The 20,773-nt window shown below is 46.3% G+C and overlaps 1 protein-coding gene across 1 annotated transcript; it reads right to left on the reverse strand.

The window, feature by feature from the left end:
- Positions 1-1,399: 1,399 nt before the first annotated feature.
- On the reverse strand, positions 1,400-19,919 carry LOC120990458 (indolethylamine N-methyltransferase-like). Its single transcript, XM_040419288.1, has 4 exons — positions 19,750-19,919; positions 12,976-13,142; positions 11,927-12,137; positions 1,400-2,383 (listed from the first exon to the last, which is right to left on the reverse strand). Exons 2-4 carry the CDS (start codon positions 13,124-13,126, stop codon positions 1,954-1,956), a joined length of 792 nt encoding a protein of 263 aa, XP_040275222.1. The 5' UTR covers positions 13,127-13,142; positions 19,750-19,919; the 3' UTR covers positions 1,400-1,953.
- Between the last annotated feature and the right edge of the window lie 854 nt (positions 19,920-20,773).

Genomic DNA, 20,773 nt, shown 5'->3' on the forward strand with positions numbered 1-20,773 from the left:
TAACTGCTGCGTCCTCTACACTGCGATTGACAAGACCAGGAAGTGTAAGTGGTATTATGCCTGGCCCTGGCTTCTCCTAAAGTGCAGATAGCACATCAGTTGCAGAGAGAGCAGAGCCTCTAGGTGTAACGGCAACGCCCCCCCCCCCCCCCCCCCGTTGCACCTAGAAGCTCATTTGCATATATTAAAACAGCAATGTGTAAATATTAACATGGGACCAACACAGATGCCTTCAGCTGCCAAGTGCACATGTAACAGGTCAGCCAGTATCATAGGGACAAAACTGCTGACAGATGTCATTTAACAATGAATGTGGATCTAAATATTTAACAGGGCGCTGCTGCGTTTTTATCGTGAATATTGGTACTTTGAGAATGAAGATGTAGAATATAGTGCTATATATTCGTTTTCATCAGTAACCTCCCTTCTTGCTTGTGGGCCAATGAGAAGGCTGCGATGTCTTTGTCAGAGCTTAGCAACATCCCTAGCAACCAATAGGAAAGTTGCCTACCCCTTACTATATAAGGACCTCCCCAGCAGCCATTTTCTGCAGTTTTTTGCAGTTCTGGAAGAGAGCAGGGACATTGCTGTGCTTTATGCTTTCATCTGGATCCTTTTCCTTATCCAATTACATTAGATAGTTAGTTAGCTCATATATACATAATACAGATAGTTAGTGGGAGATAGTCAGTGTAGGTTATATCCTGATATAGTGGAGCTGATAGGTTCCAGTGCAGGGTGTTAGGTAGTGTGATAGGAATTACTGTTTTTCTGCTGTCCATACATACATGCTACAGACATAGTGCTGTGATGTCACAACAATACTTAGTGCACCAATCAGTATTATCTACCCAGACCTGATAAAATGTGAAGTTGCATGTATAGCGCAAAAAATATGCGCATCATTAGTGCCGATTTGTGCAATCACGCAAATAATGACTGGAGATCACGAATTCTAGAATTTGCAAATTTATTGCGAATATTATGTGAAAAATTCACGAAAATGAATATTGCCTATGCCGCTCATCACTACTGCTGCGCCTCGTACAGCCATGTGTTAGCCGGCCGCATGCCAACCGCAGCATGGCTGCTCCATGGGGCCATACTTGCCTCATTATAAAGCAATAAGCAGCTGATCTAGTTTGCATTTTTCCTCCTTTGTTTTAGGCCTCTTGCACACGACCGTATGTATTTTGCGGTCCGCAAAAGACAGATCCGCAAAAAATACGTCTGACATCCGTGTGCATTCCGTATTTTGCGGAATGGAACAGCCGGCCCCTAATAGAACAGTACTATCCTTGTCCGTAATGCGGACAATAATAGGACATGTTCTATTTAGTTGCGGAACGGAAATACGGACATACGGAAAAGTAATGCACAGAGTACCTTCCGTTTTTTTTGCGGACCCATTGAAATGAATGGTTCCGTATATGATGGGCAAAAAAAAACCGCTCGTGTGTAAGATGCCCTATCGTTTTGGTCTTCGTGTTCCTTAGGGCAAATCTGCTGCAGATCCACCGCAGTGAGCTTGTGAAGCGCACGCGCTGTAGAGGGGTGGATGCGCTCCGAATAAGCTCCCACGAGACTTCAGTGTTGGTTGCTCGCCATGAAGGACAAGGTGCAATGACACAGCTCTCGTTGCTCCTAGGGGCTCATTTGCATATTACAAAGCATTCAATTTCTCAAGAATGCTGGCACCTAGGAAGATGGGACCAAGACCGTTATGTTCAGCTGTTTCAGGTGAGATTTTTTTTTTATTGCTACTCATCTGATGACAAACTCTTTTTCAATACATTTTCAAATCTTATAGAAAAGCCTCTGGAAAATGGCAGAAAAAAAAAAACACACCTCAAAAATTCCACAAACCAACATACTGTGTATGTAGACATCTTTTTTAAAATATTTAGCTACAGATGCCTCAAAAAGATTTTTTACGCCTCAAAAAGGTCCACTCTAAGTTTCCATCACTTTGCGGGCGACAACAAAGGCTTTTTGAATGTGATCTAAAGAATCAGTACAAGCTTCTCTCTCTAAATTCTCATAATGCACAATGGCAAAACCTCCATCGGTTAAAGTCTTTTTCAAGAAGGAGTCATCAATGTTGAAGAGATGGTAAAAGTCTTCTCCAATTTTAAAAAAGGAAGCGTTGATACCTGCATAGATCAAGACATGGCCGCCAAGTTTCACTAGATCAGAGATTTTTCTCAAAGTGGTTTTCCACTCATCGTGATCCCTACTCATCGTTTCCAGCCCCCAGATACACGTAACACAGTCGGCTCTCGGCAGGGCAAATGGCTTCGCTGGGTTACTTTTGCTGAAGTCACACTTCTCGATGAACTTCACTTTTCTTCTCAGCATCTCCTCAGCATCCTGCCACCCATCCCTGATAAAGAGAAGCATTTACGATGTAAGACTCTGTGTGGCTTATTGGTTATAGTTTACTATTGCTTTATAATACACAGTATAAATAAAATTAAAGGGATATTCCAGTTGTTAAAAGTTATCCCCTATCCACAGGATCAGGATGACTATTAGATCGTGGGGGGGTGTCCTACCTCTGAGATCCCCACCGATCACAAGAACACAAAATGAATAGAGTGGAAGATTGGACACACACACTTTCTCTCCATTCATCCATTCAGTTCCAGGGGATAACTTTGAAGAACCAGATCGATGTATCGATGGCCACTTATTTTCGCATAAGACAGTATATTAATGCATGACCCCATTGATCAGCAGAGCAAAAGAACCAAGGTCATCCAGTGAGAAGCGGTGACCTATTCCTTGTCCGTCCAGGTACATCAGCTTTAGAGATGAGCAAAGTATTCAAAAATTTGATTCGGCTGCTTTGCCGAAGTTTACAAAAAAAATTTGCTTTCTGACGAATTACTTCGTCACGAAGCACATTTCTTTATAAGGGTGCAATGACAGGGAGCCGCGATTGCGCTCCCCCTTCGTCATTGTACCCTTCAGATGCCGCGGTCATCACTGTTCGTGGCATTGCGACACTGTATTAAAAATAAATAAAATCATACTTACCTCATCCATTTGCTCATGACGGGCCAGCTGCTGCCCTCTTGATTGAAGGTCTAGAGCAAAATCTCGCACAGCCATCATTCAATCAAGATGGCGGCAGCTGGCCCGTCGCGAGCAAATGGATGAGGTAAGTATGATTTTTATTTTTTACCGCCATTCAATTCACTACCAAGAACAGGACCGTCGCTTCCATATAAGCAAGGGGGCAATTGCCCCCGAGTCCTTAGGGGCCCCCCCCGCGCCGGCCCGCAACTAACTATAGGCAGGACAGTCACACGGAGATGAGCGTTTCCATTGTAGAAGCGCTCATCTCCATAGTCATCTGTTTCGCCGTCCTCAGGACAGCGATACAGATGGCTGTGCAGCAGGGGAGGGAGAGGTGTGTCCCTTCCCCTTCCTCTGATAGGCTGCTGGCACTAGGCCGGCAGCCTATCAGAGGGCGGCGCAATGACGTAATCGCACCGCCTGAGCCGTACAGCGCAGGACACAGGCCGGAAGAGGCCTGCATCGCATCGCTGACATGGAGGTAAGTATAAGTCTTTTTTTTTTTTTTGTGTACAACACTGGTGGCTACTGGCACATGATGGGGGGGCTCTGGCTACTGGCACATGTTGATGGGGGGCCTATGGTTCCTGGGACATGATGGGGGGGGCCTATGGCTACTGGCACATGATAGGGGGCCCTATGGCTACTGGCACATGATAGGGGGGCCCTATGGCTACTGGCACATGATAGGGGGGTCTATGGCTACTGGCACATTATAGGGGGGCTCTGGCTACTGGCACATATTGATGGGGGGCTCTGGCTACTGGCACATGTTGATGGGGGGCTCAGGCTACTGGCACATGATAGGGGGGCCTAATGCTACTGGCACATGATGGGGGGGCTCTGGCTACTGGCACATGATAGGGGGCTCTGGCTACTGGCACATGATGGGGGGCTCTGGCTACTGGCACATGATGGGGGGGCTCTGGCTACTGGCACATGATAGGGGGGGTCCTCTGGCTACTGGCACATGATATGGGGGGCTCTTGTTACTGATACATGATGGTGGGGGGCTCTTATTACTGGCACATGATTGGGGGGCATCTATGAGGGCACATTTTACTGGCACATTATTGGGGGACATCTATGGGGGCACTTATTACTGGCACATTTTTGGTGGGTAGAGTTGAGCGGACATCTGGATGTTCGGGTTCGGCCGAACTTGAAAAAAAAGTTCGGGTTCGGGACCCGAACTTGAACCCAAACCCGAACCCCATTGAAGTCAATGGGGACCCAAACTTTTGGCGACTAAAATGGCTCTAAAATAGCCCTGGAAAGAGCTAGAGGGCTGCGAAAGGCAGCAAAATGTGCTTAAGAGCATGGCAAGTGCTCTGCAAAACAAATGTGGATAGGGAAATGAATTAAAAAAACATAAAAGACCTTAAAAATAATAAAAATTAGGAATGATGTAGGAGGAAGAGGTTGAGGAGGCGGTGAATGGGTGGATGTGGCGGTGTAGGCTCACGTGGCGGTCTAGGTGGAAGCGAAGGAGGAATAGGTAGCCAACACAGATGTGTGTTATTTTGCATTTTTACATAGGGGTATCCCCCAAAATATTGGGACATATTAAAAAAAAAGAAGGAATAAGTGCACTTGAGTACAAGGATGGATGGTTGAGGCTGTTAGGCCTCTTTCACACGGGCGTTGCGGGAAAATGTGGGGGTGCGTTGCGGGAACACGCGCGATTTTTCCACGTGAGTGCAAAACATTGTAATGCGTTTTGCACTCGCGTGAGAAAAATCGCACATGTTTGGTACCTAAATCCGAACTTCTTCACAGAAGTTCGGGCTTGGGATCGGTGTTCTGTAGATTGTATTATTTTCCCTTATAACATGGTTATAAGGGAAAATAATAGCATTCTGAATACAGAATGCATGGTAAAATAGCGCTGGAGGGGTAAAAAAAAAGAAAAAATAATTTAACTCACCTTAGTCCACTTAATCGCGCAGCCCGGCTTCTCGTCTGTCTCCTTCTTTGCTGATTGCAGGAACAGGACCTGTGGTGACGTCACTTCGGTCATCACATAGCCCATCACATGATCCATCACCATGGTAAAAGATCATGTGATGGGTCATGTGATGACCGGAGTGACGTCACCACAGGTCCTGTTCCTGCAATCAGCAAAGAAGGAGACAGACGAGAAGCCGGGCTGCGCGATCAAGTGGACTAAGGTGAGTTAAATTATTTTTTCTTTTTTTTTACCCCTCCAGCGCTATTTTACTATGCATTCTGTATTCAGAATGCTATTATTTTCCCTTATAACCATGTTATAAGGGAAAATAATAATGATCTGGTCTCCATCCCGATCGTCTCCTAGCAACCGTGCGTGAAAATCGCACCGCATCCGCACTTGCTTGCGGATGCTTGCGTTTTTCACGCAACCCCATTAATTTCTATAGGGCCTGCGTTACATGAAAAACGCACAAAGAGGAGCATGCTGCGATTTTTACGCAACGCACAAGTGATGCGTGAAAATCACCGCTCATGTGAACAGCCCCATAGAAATGAATGGGTCGGGATTTAGTGCGGGTGCAATGCGTTCAACTCACGCATCACATCCGCGCGGAATACTCACCCGTGTGAAAGGAGCCTTAGAACTGTCTATTCTGCACAAGGTACAGACACGTCTTGTTGGATCCAGGCCTGGTTAATTTTAATGAACGTGAGCTTGTCCACGTTGGCTGTGGACAGGCGGCTGTCTGTAATGATGCCTCCTGCCGTGCTAAATACACGTGCAGAGAGTACACTGGCTGCAGGGCAGGCCAGCACCTCCAAGGCATACAGGGCAAGCTCTGGCCATGTGGACAATTTGGAGACCCAGAAGTTGAATGGGGCAGAACCATCAGTCAGTACATGTAGGCGTGTGCACAGGTACTGTTCCACCATGTTGTTCAAATGCTGCCTCCTGCTAACACGCTCCATATCAGCAGTTGGGGCCGGTTGTTGCGGCGAGGTGACAAAGCTTTTCCACATGTTGGCCATGCTAACCCTGCCTTCTGAGGTGCTGGCGCTGACACAGCTGCGTTGGCGACCTGTTCCTCCTCCTCTGCCTTCGCCTTGTGCTTCCACTTGTCCCCCGGCGTCAGTTGGGAATTCTCTCAGGAGCGCGTCTACCAGCGTGCGCCTGTAGTCGCGCATCTTCCGATCACGCTCCAGTGAGGGAATTAAGGACGTCACATTGTCTTTGTAACGGGGATCCAGCAGGGTGGCCACCCAGTAGTCAGCACATCTTAAAATGTGGGCAACTCTGCTGTCGTTGCGCAGGCACTGCAGCATGTAGTCGCTCATGTGTGCCAGGCTGCCCAGAGGTAAGGACAAGCTGTCCTCTGTGGGAGGCGTATCGTCTGCATCCTCCCTATCCCCCCAGCCACGCACCAGTGATGGGTCCGAGCTGCGTTGGGTGCCACCCCGCTGTTAACATGCTTCATCCTCATCCTCGTCCTCCAGTACTGGGCCCTGGCTGGCCAAATTTGTACGTGGCCTCTGCTGTTGCAAAAAACCTCCATCTGAGCCACTTCTAAAAGACTGGCCTGAAAGTGTTAGAGATGACCCCTCTTCCTCCTCCTCGTCTTGGGCCACATCCTCTTCCATCATCGCCCTAAGTGTTTTCTCAAGGAGAGATAGAAGTGGTATTGTAATGCTGATAACGGCGTCAGACTCATCGCCACTGGCCATGTTGGTGGAGTACTCGAAACAGCGCAACAGGGCACACAGGTCTCGCATGGAGGCCCAGTCATTGGTGGTGAAGTGGTGCTGTTCCGCAGTGCAACTCACGCGTGCGTGCTGCAGCTGAAACTTCACTATGGCCTGCTGCTGCTCGCACAGTCTCTCCAGCATGTGCAAGGTGGAGTTCCACCTGGTGGGCACGTTGCATATGAGGCGGTGAGCGGGAAGGCCGAAGTTACGCTGTAGAGCAGACAGCCGAGCGGCGGCAGGATGAGAACGCCGGAAGCGCGCACAGACGGCCCGCACTTTATGCAGCAGCTCTGACATGTCGGGGTAGTTGTGAATGAATTTCTGCACCACCAAATTCAGCACATGCACCAGGCAAGGGATGTGCGTCAAACCGGCTAGTCCCAGAGCTGCAATGAGATTTCTCCCATTATCGCACACCACCAGGCCGGGCTTGAGGCTCACTGGCAGCAACCACTCGTCGGTCTGTTGTTCTATACCCCGCCACAACTCCTGCGCGGTGTGGGGCCTGTCCCCCAAACACATCAGTTTCAGAACGGCCTGCTGACGTTTACCCCTGGCTGTGCTGAAGTTGGTGGTGAAGGTCTGTCGCTGACCGGATGAGGAGGTGGTAGAAGAGGAGGAGGAAGCTGAGTAGGAAGAGGAGGCAACAGGAGGCAAAGAATGATGCCCTGCGATCCTTGGCGGTGGAAGGATGTGCGCCAAACAGCTCTCCGCCTGGGGCCCAGCTGCCACTACATTTACCCAGTGTGCAGTTAGGCAGAAATAGCGTCCCTGGCCGTGCTTACTGGTCCACGTATCTGTGGTTAGGTGGACCTTTCCACAGATTGCATTGCGTAGTGCATACTTGATTTTATCCGATACTTGGTTGTGCAGGGACGGCACGGCTCTCCTGAAGTAGTAGTGGCGGCTGGGAATGACGTACTGTGGGACAGCAAGCAACATGAGCTGTTTGAAGCTGTCCGTCTCCACCAGCCTGAATGATAGTATTTCAAAGGCGAGTAGTTTAGAAATGCTGGCATTCAGGGCCAGGGATCGAGGGTGGCTAGGTGGGAATTTACGCTTTCTCTCCAAGGTTTGTGAGATGGAGAGCTGAACGCTTCCGTGTGACATGGTGGAGATGCTTGGTGACGGAGGTGGTGGTGTTGGTGGCACATCCTCTGTTTGCTGGGCGGCAGGTGCCAACGTTCCTTCAGAGGAAGCAGCAGCAGAAGAGGGAGCAGGAGGGGCCTTTCTTGGTTTTGAAGGTGCTTACTCCACTGCAGCCCATGTCTCGCATGTAGATGCCTGGTCATGCAGGTTGTGCTAAGGTTCAGAACGTTAATGCCTCGCTTCAGGCTCTGATGGCACAGCGTGCAAACCACTCGGGTCTTGTCGTCAGCACATTGTGTGAAGAAGTGCCATGCCAGGGAACTCCTTGAAGCTGCCTTTGGTGTGCTCGGTCCCTTGTGGCGGTGGCCAGTAGCAGGCGAACGGTTTTGGCGACGGCTGCTCTGCTTTTGCACCCTGCTCCCGCTTTTGCTACGCTGTTGGCTCGGTCTCACCACTGCCTCTTCCTCCGAACTCTGAAAGTCAGTGGCACAACCTTCATTCCATGTGGGGTCTAGGACCTCATCGTCCCCTGCATCGTCTTCCACCCAGTCTTCCTCCCTGACCTCCTTTTCGGTCTGCACACTGCAGAAAGACGCAGCAGTTGGCACCTGTGTTTCGTCATCATCAGAGACGTGCTGAGGTGGTATTCCCATGTCCTCATCAGGAAACATAAGTGGTTGTGCGTCAGTGCATTCTATGTCTTCCACCCCTGGAGAAGGGCTAGGTGGATGCCCTTGGGAAACCCTGCCAGCAGAGTCTTCAAACAGCATAAGAGACTGCTGCATGACTTGAGGCTCAGACAGGTTCCCCGATATGCACGGGGGTGATGTGACAGACTGATGGGCATGGGTTTCAGGCGCCACCTGTGCACTTTCTGCAGAAGACTGGGTGGGAGATATTGTGAACCTGCTGGATCCACTGTCGGCCACCCAATCGACTAGCGCCTGTACTTGCTCAGGCCTTACCATCCTTAGAACGGCATTAGGCCCGACCAAATATCACTGTAGATTCTGGCGGCTACTGGGACCTGAGGTAGTAGGTTTAGTAGGACGTGTAGCTGTGGCAGAACGGCCATGTCCTCTCCCTGCACCAGAGGCTCCACCAACACCATGACCGCGTCCCTTATTAGATATTTGCCTCATAGTTAGTGTTCACCAAGCAAAGTAAAAAGTGGTTGAGTCTTTTAAAAATAATGATCCACCAATAAAAACCCTGATGTAGGGTATTGCACAATTTTTTTTTTTTAACTCTATATAACAGCGATATTTGTGGCCTAAATTTCACAGTGACTTATGCACCTCTAGTCCCAGATGTGCACTATATCAGAGTTTTTTTTTTAATGCCAGTAAGCAAAAGCCGTATCTCTGGCCTAAATGTGACACTCACTTATGCACCTATAATTACAGATGTGCAGTATATAAAACACAGTGTTTTTTCCACCCCGGTATACGAAAGCCGTATTTCTGGCCTAAATTGAACAGTCACTTGCACATGCAGCGATAATCCTGAATGTGCACTATATGAAACAGAGGGTTTTTTTTTCATCCAGTATGCCAAAGCCGTATTTCTGGCCTAAATGTGACACTCACTTATGCACCTATAATCACAGATGTGCACTATATGAAACAGAGGTTTTTTTTTTCACCCCGGTATGCCCCAGTATGAGAAAGCCGTATTTCTGGCCTAAATTGAACAGTCACTTATGCAGAGATAATCCTAGATGTGCAGTATATGAAACAGAGGGTTTTTTAACCCCAGTGTCTCAAAGCAGTATTTCTGGACTTGCAGACATGCAGATATCCTGTGCTGGTGCACTATCGTTGTATAAAATGGCTGCCGATTATATATTGACTAACTGAAGGAAAAAAAAGTTCGTTTTCAGCAGTAGTCTTGCTCAGGGCTGGTTTAAAACAATTGTGCACTGCACCCACAAAACACATTTGCTGTAGATCGCTGAGTAAAGAAGCTGTTCTTCATAAGATTCCTCCCTGATCTCTCCCTGACAGCAGCTGCAGCCTATCCCTACACTAATCTGAGCAGAGTGACGGGCGGCGCTACGTGACTCCAGCTTAAATAGAGGCTGGGTCACATGCTGCATTTGGCCAATCACAGCCATGCCAATAGTAGGCATGGCTGTGGTGTCCTCTTGGGGCAAGTAGTATGACGCTTGTTGTTTGGCTGTTTTGCAGCCTTTCAAAAAGCGCCAAGAAAGCGCCGAACACCGAACCCGAACTTTTACGTTCGGGGTCGCTCAACTCTATTGGTGGGCACTATAGGGGCATCTACTGAGGCCACAAAGAATGGTTATTTTATATGGGGGCTCTGTATAGGGGCATTTTATACTGTGACACATTATGGTGGGTACTGTGGGGGAGAGGAGTACTATGGGGTCATCTACGGGGGCACTGAGAAGGGGTATTTTATACTTACAAATTATGGGGGACACTGAGGGCATCTACTGGGGCACTATATATGGGGCATTTTATACTGGTACATTATGGGGGGCACTAGGAGGGAGGGGGGAGAGGAGCACTATGGGGGAATTTACTGGGGACACTATAAAGGGGTATTTTATACTGGCACATTATGGGGGCACTATGGGGACATTAGCTCAACTGGGGGCATTACAAGGGGGTATTTTTTGCACTGTCACATTATAAGGAGAATTATTTCTACTGGGGGGGGGGCCATTATGGTGGGCTTTATTACTCCCCCATGGTATGACCCCCTAGTAGCAGCACCAGCCTCTCCCTGCTCTGCTATTCCTCTGCCCCTTCTCCAAATCCTTATTATGAAATCTTTCTCATTAGGATAAAACACAACATCAGCTCCGCCGAGCCCCCCCAGCCAAGTGGTGAAGTGGTGTCCGAGATCCCCAAGGGTCAAGCCAAGTAATTGTAAGTTTTCATGTGAAATATGTTTGTTATACACATATAGCATACACTGTGCCCCACAATATACAGTTTCTTCTGTAAAAGTCATCAAGTGTCATGAGGGGCGGAAACCCTTATTGTTTTTCGCCCCAGGGCCCCATTTCACCTAGAACCGGCCCTGACCACCAAGCACAAGAAAATTCGGCTTTGCGGCGAATCATATTTTTCCTGAAATTCGGATTAAATTCCACTAGGTGGACTTTGATTCGCTCAACACTAATCAGCTCATCTGTATAGGCAACTGGGCTTAGCATGTAATTGTTGTGATCTTGGAAAAAAAACAAGTGAGCATGCTGTGAGTTGTAGTTTCACAGCAGCTGAAGTGACGAAGGTTAATAATGCCTAGTATAATACATGGAGATGCAGTGACCCAGTGGATCACTGCTAGAAGGGTTAACAGGTTGAATTATTGCTAAAATTATTGCTGTGATTCCAAGAGATGAAAATGGTAGCAAAGCTTAGTTATGGTGCCCTGCTCAGTTGGAGGAGGCTGGCCCCTCTCTTCAGGGGTCAGGAGTAGTGTTGAGCGAATCGAATTTCAGGAAGTGGGCTTCAATCCGAATTTCAGTGAAAATTTTATTCAACGCAAAGCCCAATTTTCTCCTGCTTCGTGGTAGCGAATGGATTTTCCCTGAAATGTAAAAAAAAAAAAATATATCATACTTAGCTCATCAATTTGCTCACGATGGGCCGGCCGCCGACATATTGATTGAAGATCTTGCACAAAATCCCGTTTGTGGTGACGTATGACGTCACCAAGCCGCCCGACGTGATGACGTCATCAGGGGCCACGTGAGATTTCACGCCAGATCTTCTATCAAGATGGGGGTGGCAGATGCCTTTTAATAAATTGACACAGCTCTGGTTCTCTGTGCACGGGAAACTCACATTGACGGTGGATATGGGTTGGTGTAGGCTTCAGCCATCATTAACACCAGTTTCTGGTGTACTTTATTGAAAATCCGGTGGGCCGTGGGAAACCTTGCCTCTTCCACCAAGCCAAGTCCCCTTTCTGCCCACTTTAGAAGTTCAAAAAGTTGTAAAATTATAGCACAAATATGCCGTGTGCCATAATTTGCTACTTTTTTTACGCCACGATAAATCCGAACCCCTATTTTATACTGAACCTGCTTGTCCCTTTCAGCTCCATAAAGAGTTTCAAGGTATGAGTCCAATCAAAAGAGTCTGGATCTTTATCCTTCCACAGTTCCAGCTCTCTGATGGAGGCGTCATTGACTTCTAGAATTGAAATTTCTTCAACGAACTCACAAACCGAAACGAGATGAACAATAATGGGGCCGAGACTGACGTCAGTCAGGGTTTTCCCACTAAGCAAACCTGCAAACAGAGAAAAGAAAAGCTTTATATTCTACAAATTATCAGCTATTTTTGGACATATGTCTCAGCATAATGAATAATTTTGGGTTGGCTGATCACCAGTGAAGCATGAAGAACTCTACTTTTCGTAGAGTTCTTCATAATGGCCATCACATTTACCAATACCTCTTTTTTTGACTGGGTACCACAGTTGACCCACATCAGCCAAACAAATTACAATTCAATATTGCGACGTGCTAGCAAAAGCCTTGACAGGCTGCAATCCACAACATAACCACTGGGTGGCTACACAGTCACATAGAGATTACAGATCTCAAGACAAAGCAGTGGCGCATCTACCATAGAGGCGGACCCGTTGGAAGGGAGGCCCGGCAGTGATCTGCTTCTCCTGTTCCCAACATAGATTCACTGTATTGTCCAGCAGCCACCACTAGGGGGAGCACAGTGTAAAGAAATTATTTATAGCTTCCATTGTAATTGTATACATTTCTATGCACTGAGCTCCCCCTAGTGGTGGCTGAAGGCAGACAGTTTTATAATAGCCTTTGTGAAGGGAAGCAGTTATCTAGTATGAGCCATTTTCATGGTAAATTTGTCAGAAATGTGGGGATCACACTTTGCTTCCCTCACTGCCTGGCAGTCTTTGACACACATGTACTGACAAAATAGGTGGGGAAGAGGGGCCTATGCTAAATTTTGTTATGGGCTCTATGAGATCTGTGCATGCCTCTGTGGCATTCCGTATTATCTCAAAATCATGTTTTTTTAGTTTTTTTTAAATGGTCATGTTTTGTCACCCGTCTTGGAAGGACACATCTGTACAGTTTATGTCACATACCTGAGCTAAATGCTTTATAGAAACATTTCATCATGTCTATTGTCGACTCCTTAAAAATTGAGTAGGGAACATTTTGAGAAAAATATTCGTGTAGAAACCTCTTGGCGTTGACCTCATGACTAGGATAGTACAGTTTCAAACAGGGATCCATCTTCTTTGTAGATTTTCTAGGATACAAGGAGTTTTGATTAGTGTATGATGATGTGAATACCGTACTATAGTCAGTAATACATTTTGCATTTTACTCATTTAGAATTTAAGATAAAATGTGGACGTGGCAGAGCTGATCTTGTTTTTTGGCATAACTAATGATGATATCACCAAGTGTTATCTGTGTTTTTCCATAGGACTATAGTCCTAAAATATTGCAGCCGATGAACCCTCACGTTCTATATCCTTTCTAGATTGTACTGTGCACACAGGAGGCAGGTTCAGCAGTCATCTCATTCAAAATCAAAGGGTGGGATTACAATAAAAGGTCATTCTACAGGGTGGCCCACGAGAAAGTAGCCTGCCTCCAGCGATAGTATGACAAGATGAACCAGCATGTGGATTGTTTTTTTTTTATTACCCACAAGTCACAAAAGACGCTGAAAGTGGTCCCCATTCACGTCTATGCATCTTTGGGCACGTCAGATTATGTGGGCCAGGGATGCTCAACCTGAAGCCCTCCAGTTGTTGTGAAACTGCAACTCCCACCATGGCCTGCTGTCCAGGCTTGCTGAGAGTTGTAGTTTTGCAACAGCTGGAGGGCCGCAGGTTGGGCATCCCTGATGTGGGCTGATACTGCTTGCAGCTCTTCAACAGTGATGCTGTAGAAGGAAAAAACATGTCCTCCTTTTTCCAACAAGATGGGGGAACATGCCGCACCTCACAGATCTCATTGGAGGGGTTCATGAACTGTCTACAGAGGAGCGAACTGTGAGCAAGGGATTATGGCCGTCACGTTCCTCCGACTTTAATCTGAGCAATTTTTATCTGTGGGGAAATTTAAAACAGAAAGTGTCCGCTAACAGTCCACATCCCCTGGAGGAACTCAAGAAGAGCATCACAAACACCATCCACAGCATCACAAGCTGTATCAGCCAACACAATCCGACCTGCCCAAAGATGCAGAGACCTGAACGGGGGTCACTTTCAGCATCTTTTGGGACTTGTGGGTAATTTAAAAAAAACAAGCCACTTGCTCGTTCATATTGTCATTAGGGTGGCCACTGGTCGCTTGCTGCGGTCCACATGCGGTGAGACTGCTCCCCCAATGAGAAACACGCTACAGTGTTTGGGGTTTGAGCAGCTCCCCCATATCTGCCACGATATTTCTGTGGTTCACGTGCGGTGGGACTGCTCGCCCAATGAGAAACACGCTACAGTGTTTGGGGTCTGAGCAGTTTTCCCCCCCATATTGGCCACTGTAGTTCTGTGATTTTGTTTTATATGTATTGAATGTGCCTTTATCTGGCGATTGAACATTCCTTTGCACCTGGAAACCTCCATCACAGGGTCTGATATGGGTGTGGCTCACAGCCTGGCTTTGTTCACATTGCACTGGCTGTCCTGCTAGGCGTTTGTGTGGAAGTTTGGCTGTGAGCTGGATTACATCACCTTCAGACCGTGTTTACACCACAGTTAGCGTAATGGTAGGAACCCTTTGCCATGCTGAGTGACCGTGACGTGGTGCATGAGGGGCTCCGATATTTTCCTGACAGGAATATATTGGCGAAAGTCTCAGCTTTTAATATCTGCTTGTATGACCAGCCAGTATAGTCAGTGGCAGATCCTTTTGGTGCATTTTCTTCAGTGATTTATATTGGCCACTGGCTTCACCCTAGAAAGCCGGACCTCACCGGCCACTCCCCAAACCACGTCTACAACAAAACAAACCACGCCCACAATGCCCCAAACCACGCCTGCAAACCACTTGAAGCCACTCCCCCAATGCCGGCCGGAAAAACACGGGGGAGGAGAGGGAAGAACTTTGGGAATGGAAGGTGAGCGTGGGCAGCCGGGGTGCTTCTCTCCCCCTCAGTCAGCCACAAGAAGCCATATTTGCGGCTCTAGTGACTGACTGGGGGTGAGAGAAGCCTCGGTCAGTTGCTGCAGCTCACACTCAGACAGCACAATGCTGAAAAGGAGGACACCCTACTTGTCATACTATCGCTGGAGGCGGCTACTTTCTCGTGGGACACCCAGGGGAGGTGCATCAGGGGGGCTTCAAATGGGACATGGTGTCAAAAAACCAGTCCAGCAAAATCTGCCTTCCAAAAACCGTATGGCATTCCTTTCCTTCTGCGCCCTGCCGTGTGCCCATACAGCAGTTTACGACCACATATGGGGTGTTTCTGTAAACTAAAGAATCAGGGCCATAAATATTGAGTTTTGTTTGGCTGTTAATGGTAACCCTTGCTTTGTAACAGAAAAAAATCTGCCAAAAAAGTGAAATTTTGAAATTGTATCTCTATTTTCCATTAATTCTTGTGGAACACCTAAAGGGTTAACAAAGTTTGTGAAATCAGTTTTGAATACCTTGAGGGGTGTAGTTAGTAAAATGGGGTGATCTTTGGGTGGTTTCTATTATGTAAGCCTCACAAAGTGACTTCAGACCTGAACTGGTCCTGAAAAACTGGGTTTTAGAAATTTTATGAAAAATTTCAAGATCTGATTCTAAACTTTTAAGCCTTCTAACGTCCCCAAAAATAAAATGGCATACACAAAATTATCCAAACATAAAGTAGGCATATGGGGAATGTAAAGTAATTACTATTTTTGGAGGTATTACTATGTATTATAGAATTTTTCAAAATTTTTGGTAAATTTGGTATTTTTTTATAAATAAAAATGAATTTTTTTGACTCCATTTTACTAGTGTCATGAAGTACAATATGTGACGAAAAAACAATCTCAGAATGGCCTGGATAAGGAAAAGCGTTTTAAAGTTATGCACAAAGTTACACATGTCAGATTTGCAAACTATGGCCGTGTCCTTAAGGGGTTAAGAGCAGCGCACACTCATTATTTAGTGTATTTGTTTTAATTGAGAATTGTCCTTACCCTTTTTGAGTGTTGCAGCGCTCAATGTTGTTTGATCCATAGACTACTCATTCTTATAATATACTAAAATGTATTACACTTAGAAAATCTGTTTCTTAAATTTATTTTCTGCTTTTATTTTTTATTCAATTTTATTAGCATTTTATGTAATGGGAATTTTATTAATCCGTTTATATACAGTATGTGGTAGTACATTGCATTTTATACTAATACGTACATGGCGCTTGTTGTGTACGCATGCCCTAACCCTTGCATCCTAGATAGACAGCTCTGAGGTCTTTAAATGGGCTCTGGTCTGTCTGATCAAATAATGGGGATGAACACAATTATTAAAGGGTTAAACAACAGGGACTAGATGGTTCTCTGATCTCTGTCATTAGCGCGCCCTCCTGCCTGTGCTGTATTATTAAGGTGCAGGGTAAAATGAGATTGAACCTGATAGACATCAGTAATGCAATCTCCATTATGTCCACTAGATGTCAGTAGAACATTGCAGAAAATGTAGCAAGAGGCCACCGACCGGACGCTAAAGAATCCACCTGTTCTTTACACTTAAAAAATGGTCTGAAATATGCACGATTTGTATAAGGCAGGGATTCCCAACCTGCGGCCATACAGGGAGTGCAGAATTATTAGGCAAGTTGCATTTTTGAGGATTAATTTTATTATTGAACAACAACCATGTTCTCAATGAACCCAAAAAACTCATTAATATCAAAGCTGAATATTTTTGGAAGTAGTTTTTAGTTTGTTTTTAGTTTTAGCTATTTTAGGGGGATATCTGTGTGTGCAGGTGACTATTACAGTGCATAATTATTAGGCAACCTAACAAAAAACAAATATATACCAATTTCAATTATTTATTTTTACCAGTGAAACCAATATAACATCTCAACATTCTCAAATATACATTTCTGACATTCAAAAACAAAACAAAAACAAATCAGTGACCAATATAGCCACCTTTCTTTGCAAGGACACTCAAAAGCCTGCCATCCATGGATTCTGTCAGTGTTTTGATCTGTTCACCATCAACATTGCGTGCAGCAGCAACCACAGCCTCCCAGACACTGTTCAGAGAGGTGTACTGTTTTCCCTCCTTGTAAATGTCACATTTGATGATGGACCACAGGTTCTCAATGGGGTTCAGATCAGGTGAACAAGGAGGCCATGTCATTAGATTTTCTTCTTTTATACCCTTTCTTGCCAGCCACGCTGTGGAGTACTTGGACGCGTGTGATGGAGCATTGTCCTGCATGAAAATCATGTTTTTCTTGAAGGATGCAGACTTCTTCCTGTACCACTGCTTGAAGAAGGTGTCTTCCAGAAACTGGCAGTAGGACTGGGAGTTGAGCTTGACTCCATCCTCAACCCGAAAAGGCCCCACAAGCTCATCTTTGATGATACCAGCCCAAACCAGTACTCCACCTCCACCTTGCTGGCGTCTGAGTCGGACTGGAGCTCTCTGCCCTTTACCAATCCAGCCACGGGCCCATCCATCTGGCCCATCAAGACTCACTCTCATTTCATCAGTCCATAAAACCTTAGAAAAATCAGTCTTGAGATATTTCTTGGCCCAGTCTTGACGTTTCAGCTTGTGTGTCTTGTTCAGTGGTGGTCGTCTTTCAGCCTTTCTTACCTTGGCCATGTCTCTGAGTATTGCACACCTTGTGCTTTTGGGCACTCCAGTGATGTTGCAGCTCTGAAATATGGCCAAACTGGTGGCAAGTGGCATCTTGGCAGCTGCACGCTTGACTTTCAGTTCATGGGCAGTTATTTTGCGCTTTGGTTTTTCCACACGCTTCTTGCGACCCTGTTGACTATTTTGAATGAAACGCTTGATTGTTCGATGATCACGCTTCAGAAGCTTTGCAATTTTAAGAGTGCTGCATCCCTCTGCAAGATATCTCACTATTTTTGACTTTTCTGAGCATGTCAAGTCCTTCTTTTGACCCATTTTGCCAAAGGAAAGGAAGTTGCCTAATAATTATGTACACCTGATATAGGGTGTTGATGTCATTAGACCACACCCCTTCTCATTACAGAGATGCACATCACCTAATATGCTTAATTGGTAGTAGGCTTTCGAGCCTATACAGCTTGGAGTAAGACAACATGCATAAAGAGGATGATGTGGTCAAAATACTCATTTGCCTAATAATTCTGCACGCAGTGTACATCTGTTGAAAAACTACAATTCCCAGCATGCCCTGATAGCTGTAGACTGTCTGGGCATGATGGAAGTTGTAGTTTTGCAACAGCTGGTGGGCGTCCCTGGTATAAGGCCATCTCCATTGTCTCATGAGCGTTGCCTGCCAACTAAATGCCTCCTTTCAATGGATATTGCAAACGTTAACTTGACATTTTCAATGGGATGTGATGTGTTAACTGTTATTTAATGTCAAGTTACGATTTCCTACCTCGGACAGGTGGAAGGTATGCATCTGTATATTCCTGTGATGTGTAGACGAGGGGAGTGCACCAAGAAATCCTAGCAAGTGCAATACTTAAATGTACATGTTCTGTGTGCGCAAGATATGAAAAAGCCCACAGATGCAAACATCTCCCATGGTGGACCCTGCCTCGAGGCAGCAGAACCTGAAAAACCTAGTGTAACATCCCAGAGTTATGTTACCAAACTCTTGTACCCCGCTACAGCATGTTAAGTGTATGTATTTTGTCATCTTGTGTAATCTAACATTGCATCCTTCATTATGTGCATTTGCTAAGCCTGTTATATATATATTTGCTGTAATTTTCCATGTTGACCAGCAGGTGGCAGCAATGTGTTCAGCAGGTCTTAGTAACAGTTTAGCGTATCTAAACTGGAATAATACATTACAGTTTAGCTCCCCCCTCTTTGAGGAGGTGTGGAATGTTCCCACATCCTGCCTCATGGAGAGGAAAGGAAGTTACAGTTTGTGTGCCAGCTACCCCTGCTAGGGGAAGGCTGTGCTTGGTAGGAGCTCCCAGTTCTAGGGATCCCAACCCAGGATCGAGTCTCGGCTGAGACCAAAGATCACCCTTCACATTCTGAGCCCTTCAGCCTCAACTGGTAGGAAGCAAGCAGCACCTCCAGAACTCCAGGACAAACCATTCCCTGTGAGAGAACTGTGAGTAACTATCCAGAGACCATGAGAAGCCAAATTCCTCCTTAGCTAGTCAGTCCCATACCAAGCAAAAGATAGACAGAGCAGAAGACATATTCCTGCCATATTCTCCAGGCACATAGTATAGATGCAGAAGAGATATTGATCCCTGCCATACATTGCCAAATACCTGCTGGGACCCAAGACTCATGCTGTACCTCATGTGGATTAATGCTGGCTTCAGTAAAGACAAGTTGAATTATATTACAAGTCTGGATCTCATTTACTGCTACCAAAATCCTCAATTACTCCTACTAACAACACTCATTTATTGCAAGTGAGCCAGGATCTAGGAGTCCAGCCGTACCCAGGTAGGAGACACCGTTGACATTACACAGAGACACTTCCCTCACTCTGGCATTCCTCACCTGGTACGTGAGTTACAACATCTTAAAGGGCCCTGAGACTGTACCCTGCGCACGCTGCAATTGGCGTCACGAACAAAACTCTTAACTATCATTTACACCTGACCTAGTCAGTGCATATTATTGCGCCAGTGTGCATTAGTCAAACCCGGCTTACTGCACTTGTAAAAAGACAATTCTTCCCGACATGGAGAAAATGACATAGTCCATACCAGAGCCGCCGTCACAAGGCCAGAGACTGGAAGACGACTGCAGGGGAATCTCGCTGGACGAACAATATGGCAGCTGAACCCTTCCTGGAGACTTCCTGATTCAATGTGAAGGAGATGCTATAGGTAATAATATATCATTTGGAGAGCAATCAAAGGGCGTTCACAGCGCAGGTTAATACTAAGTTATGCAGAAGACATGACAGTGCCTGCCCTATAATGTCAGTGCTGGGAACACGGCAGATAAGATGGAGAGATTTTGTTGATACAGCAGATTCGGGTTTTAAGATGATACATTTTCGACTCTTCGTGCATGGAATCAGCATTCAAGGCTTTATGGGTGAAGTGACCTTCAGAGGCGCTTGAACATCACAAGTGGCGCAGTGAATAATCTCTCTTCTAACCTTGCTTCTATGTTAGGGCTCATGCACAGAAACATATATTTTTGTTTTCCGTGCCCGTTCAATTTATTGCGGCCCGTCCGCATGGCTGTTCCGCAAAAAAGTAGAACATGTCCTATTATTGTCTGCATTAGGGGCTGGCCCTTCTGTTCCACAAAATGCAGAATGCACACGGTCGGTAGTTGAGGTTTGCGGATCTGCAATTTGCAGACCACAAAACATCCAATGGTCGTGTGCATGAGCCAGTGTCGGACTGGGTACCTAGGGCCCACCAGTGTAACTGATTCTGGGGGCCCACCTTAGGGCTCCTGCGCACAAACTTATTTTTTTTCCGTGTACGTACCATTTTTTTTTTTTTTTGGCGTCTGTATGTGAAACCATTGCACCATGTGCATTCCGAAATGACTTGCCGTCCAGCGCCATACTACTACGACGGAACGAACACCCGGCCCCTGGGCATAATCGCTCGGGAACCGGGTTGCAATTGTTAACTAAGGGCTGGGGGAGGTATTTCCGCCCCCCTGCATCCTTGCATCCTCGAATGCAGCTATTGGAGGAATCCAAAGACCGGCTCATTGCAGCTCCGGCTGCGATACTGAGCTGCAGGGGCGGGGGGGGGGGGGGGG

The sequence above is a fragment of the Bufo bufo genome, chromosome 2, assembly GCF_905171765.1.
Source record: "Bufo bufo chromosome 2, aBufBuf1.1, whole genome shotgun sequence".
Lineage (NCBI taxonomy): Eukaryota > Metazoa > Chordata > Amphibia > Anura > Bufonidae > Bufo > Bufo bufo.

Excerpts from the sequence above, each read along its gene's own strand:
- LOC120990458 (XM_040419288.1), bottom strand. The coding sequence starts at position 13,126 with ATGGATCCCTGTTTGAAACTGTACTATCCTAGTCATGAGGTCAACGCC. Across the intron at positions 12,138-12,975 it reads CTATAAAGCATTTAGCTCAG|GTTTGCTTAGTGGGAAAACC; the intron begins GTATGTGACATA and ends CTCTGTTTGCAG. Across the intron at positions 2,384-11,926 it reads GAGCTGAAAGGGACAAGCAG|GGATGGGTGGCAGGATGCTG; the intron begins GTTCAGTATAAA and ends TCTCTTTATCAG.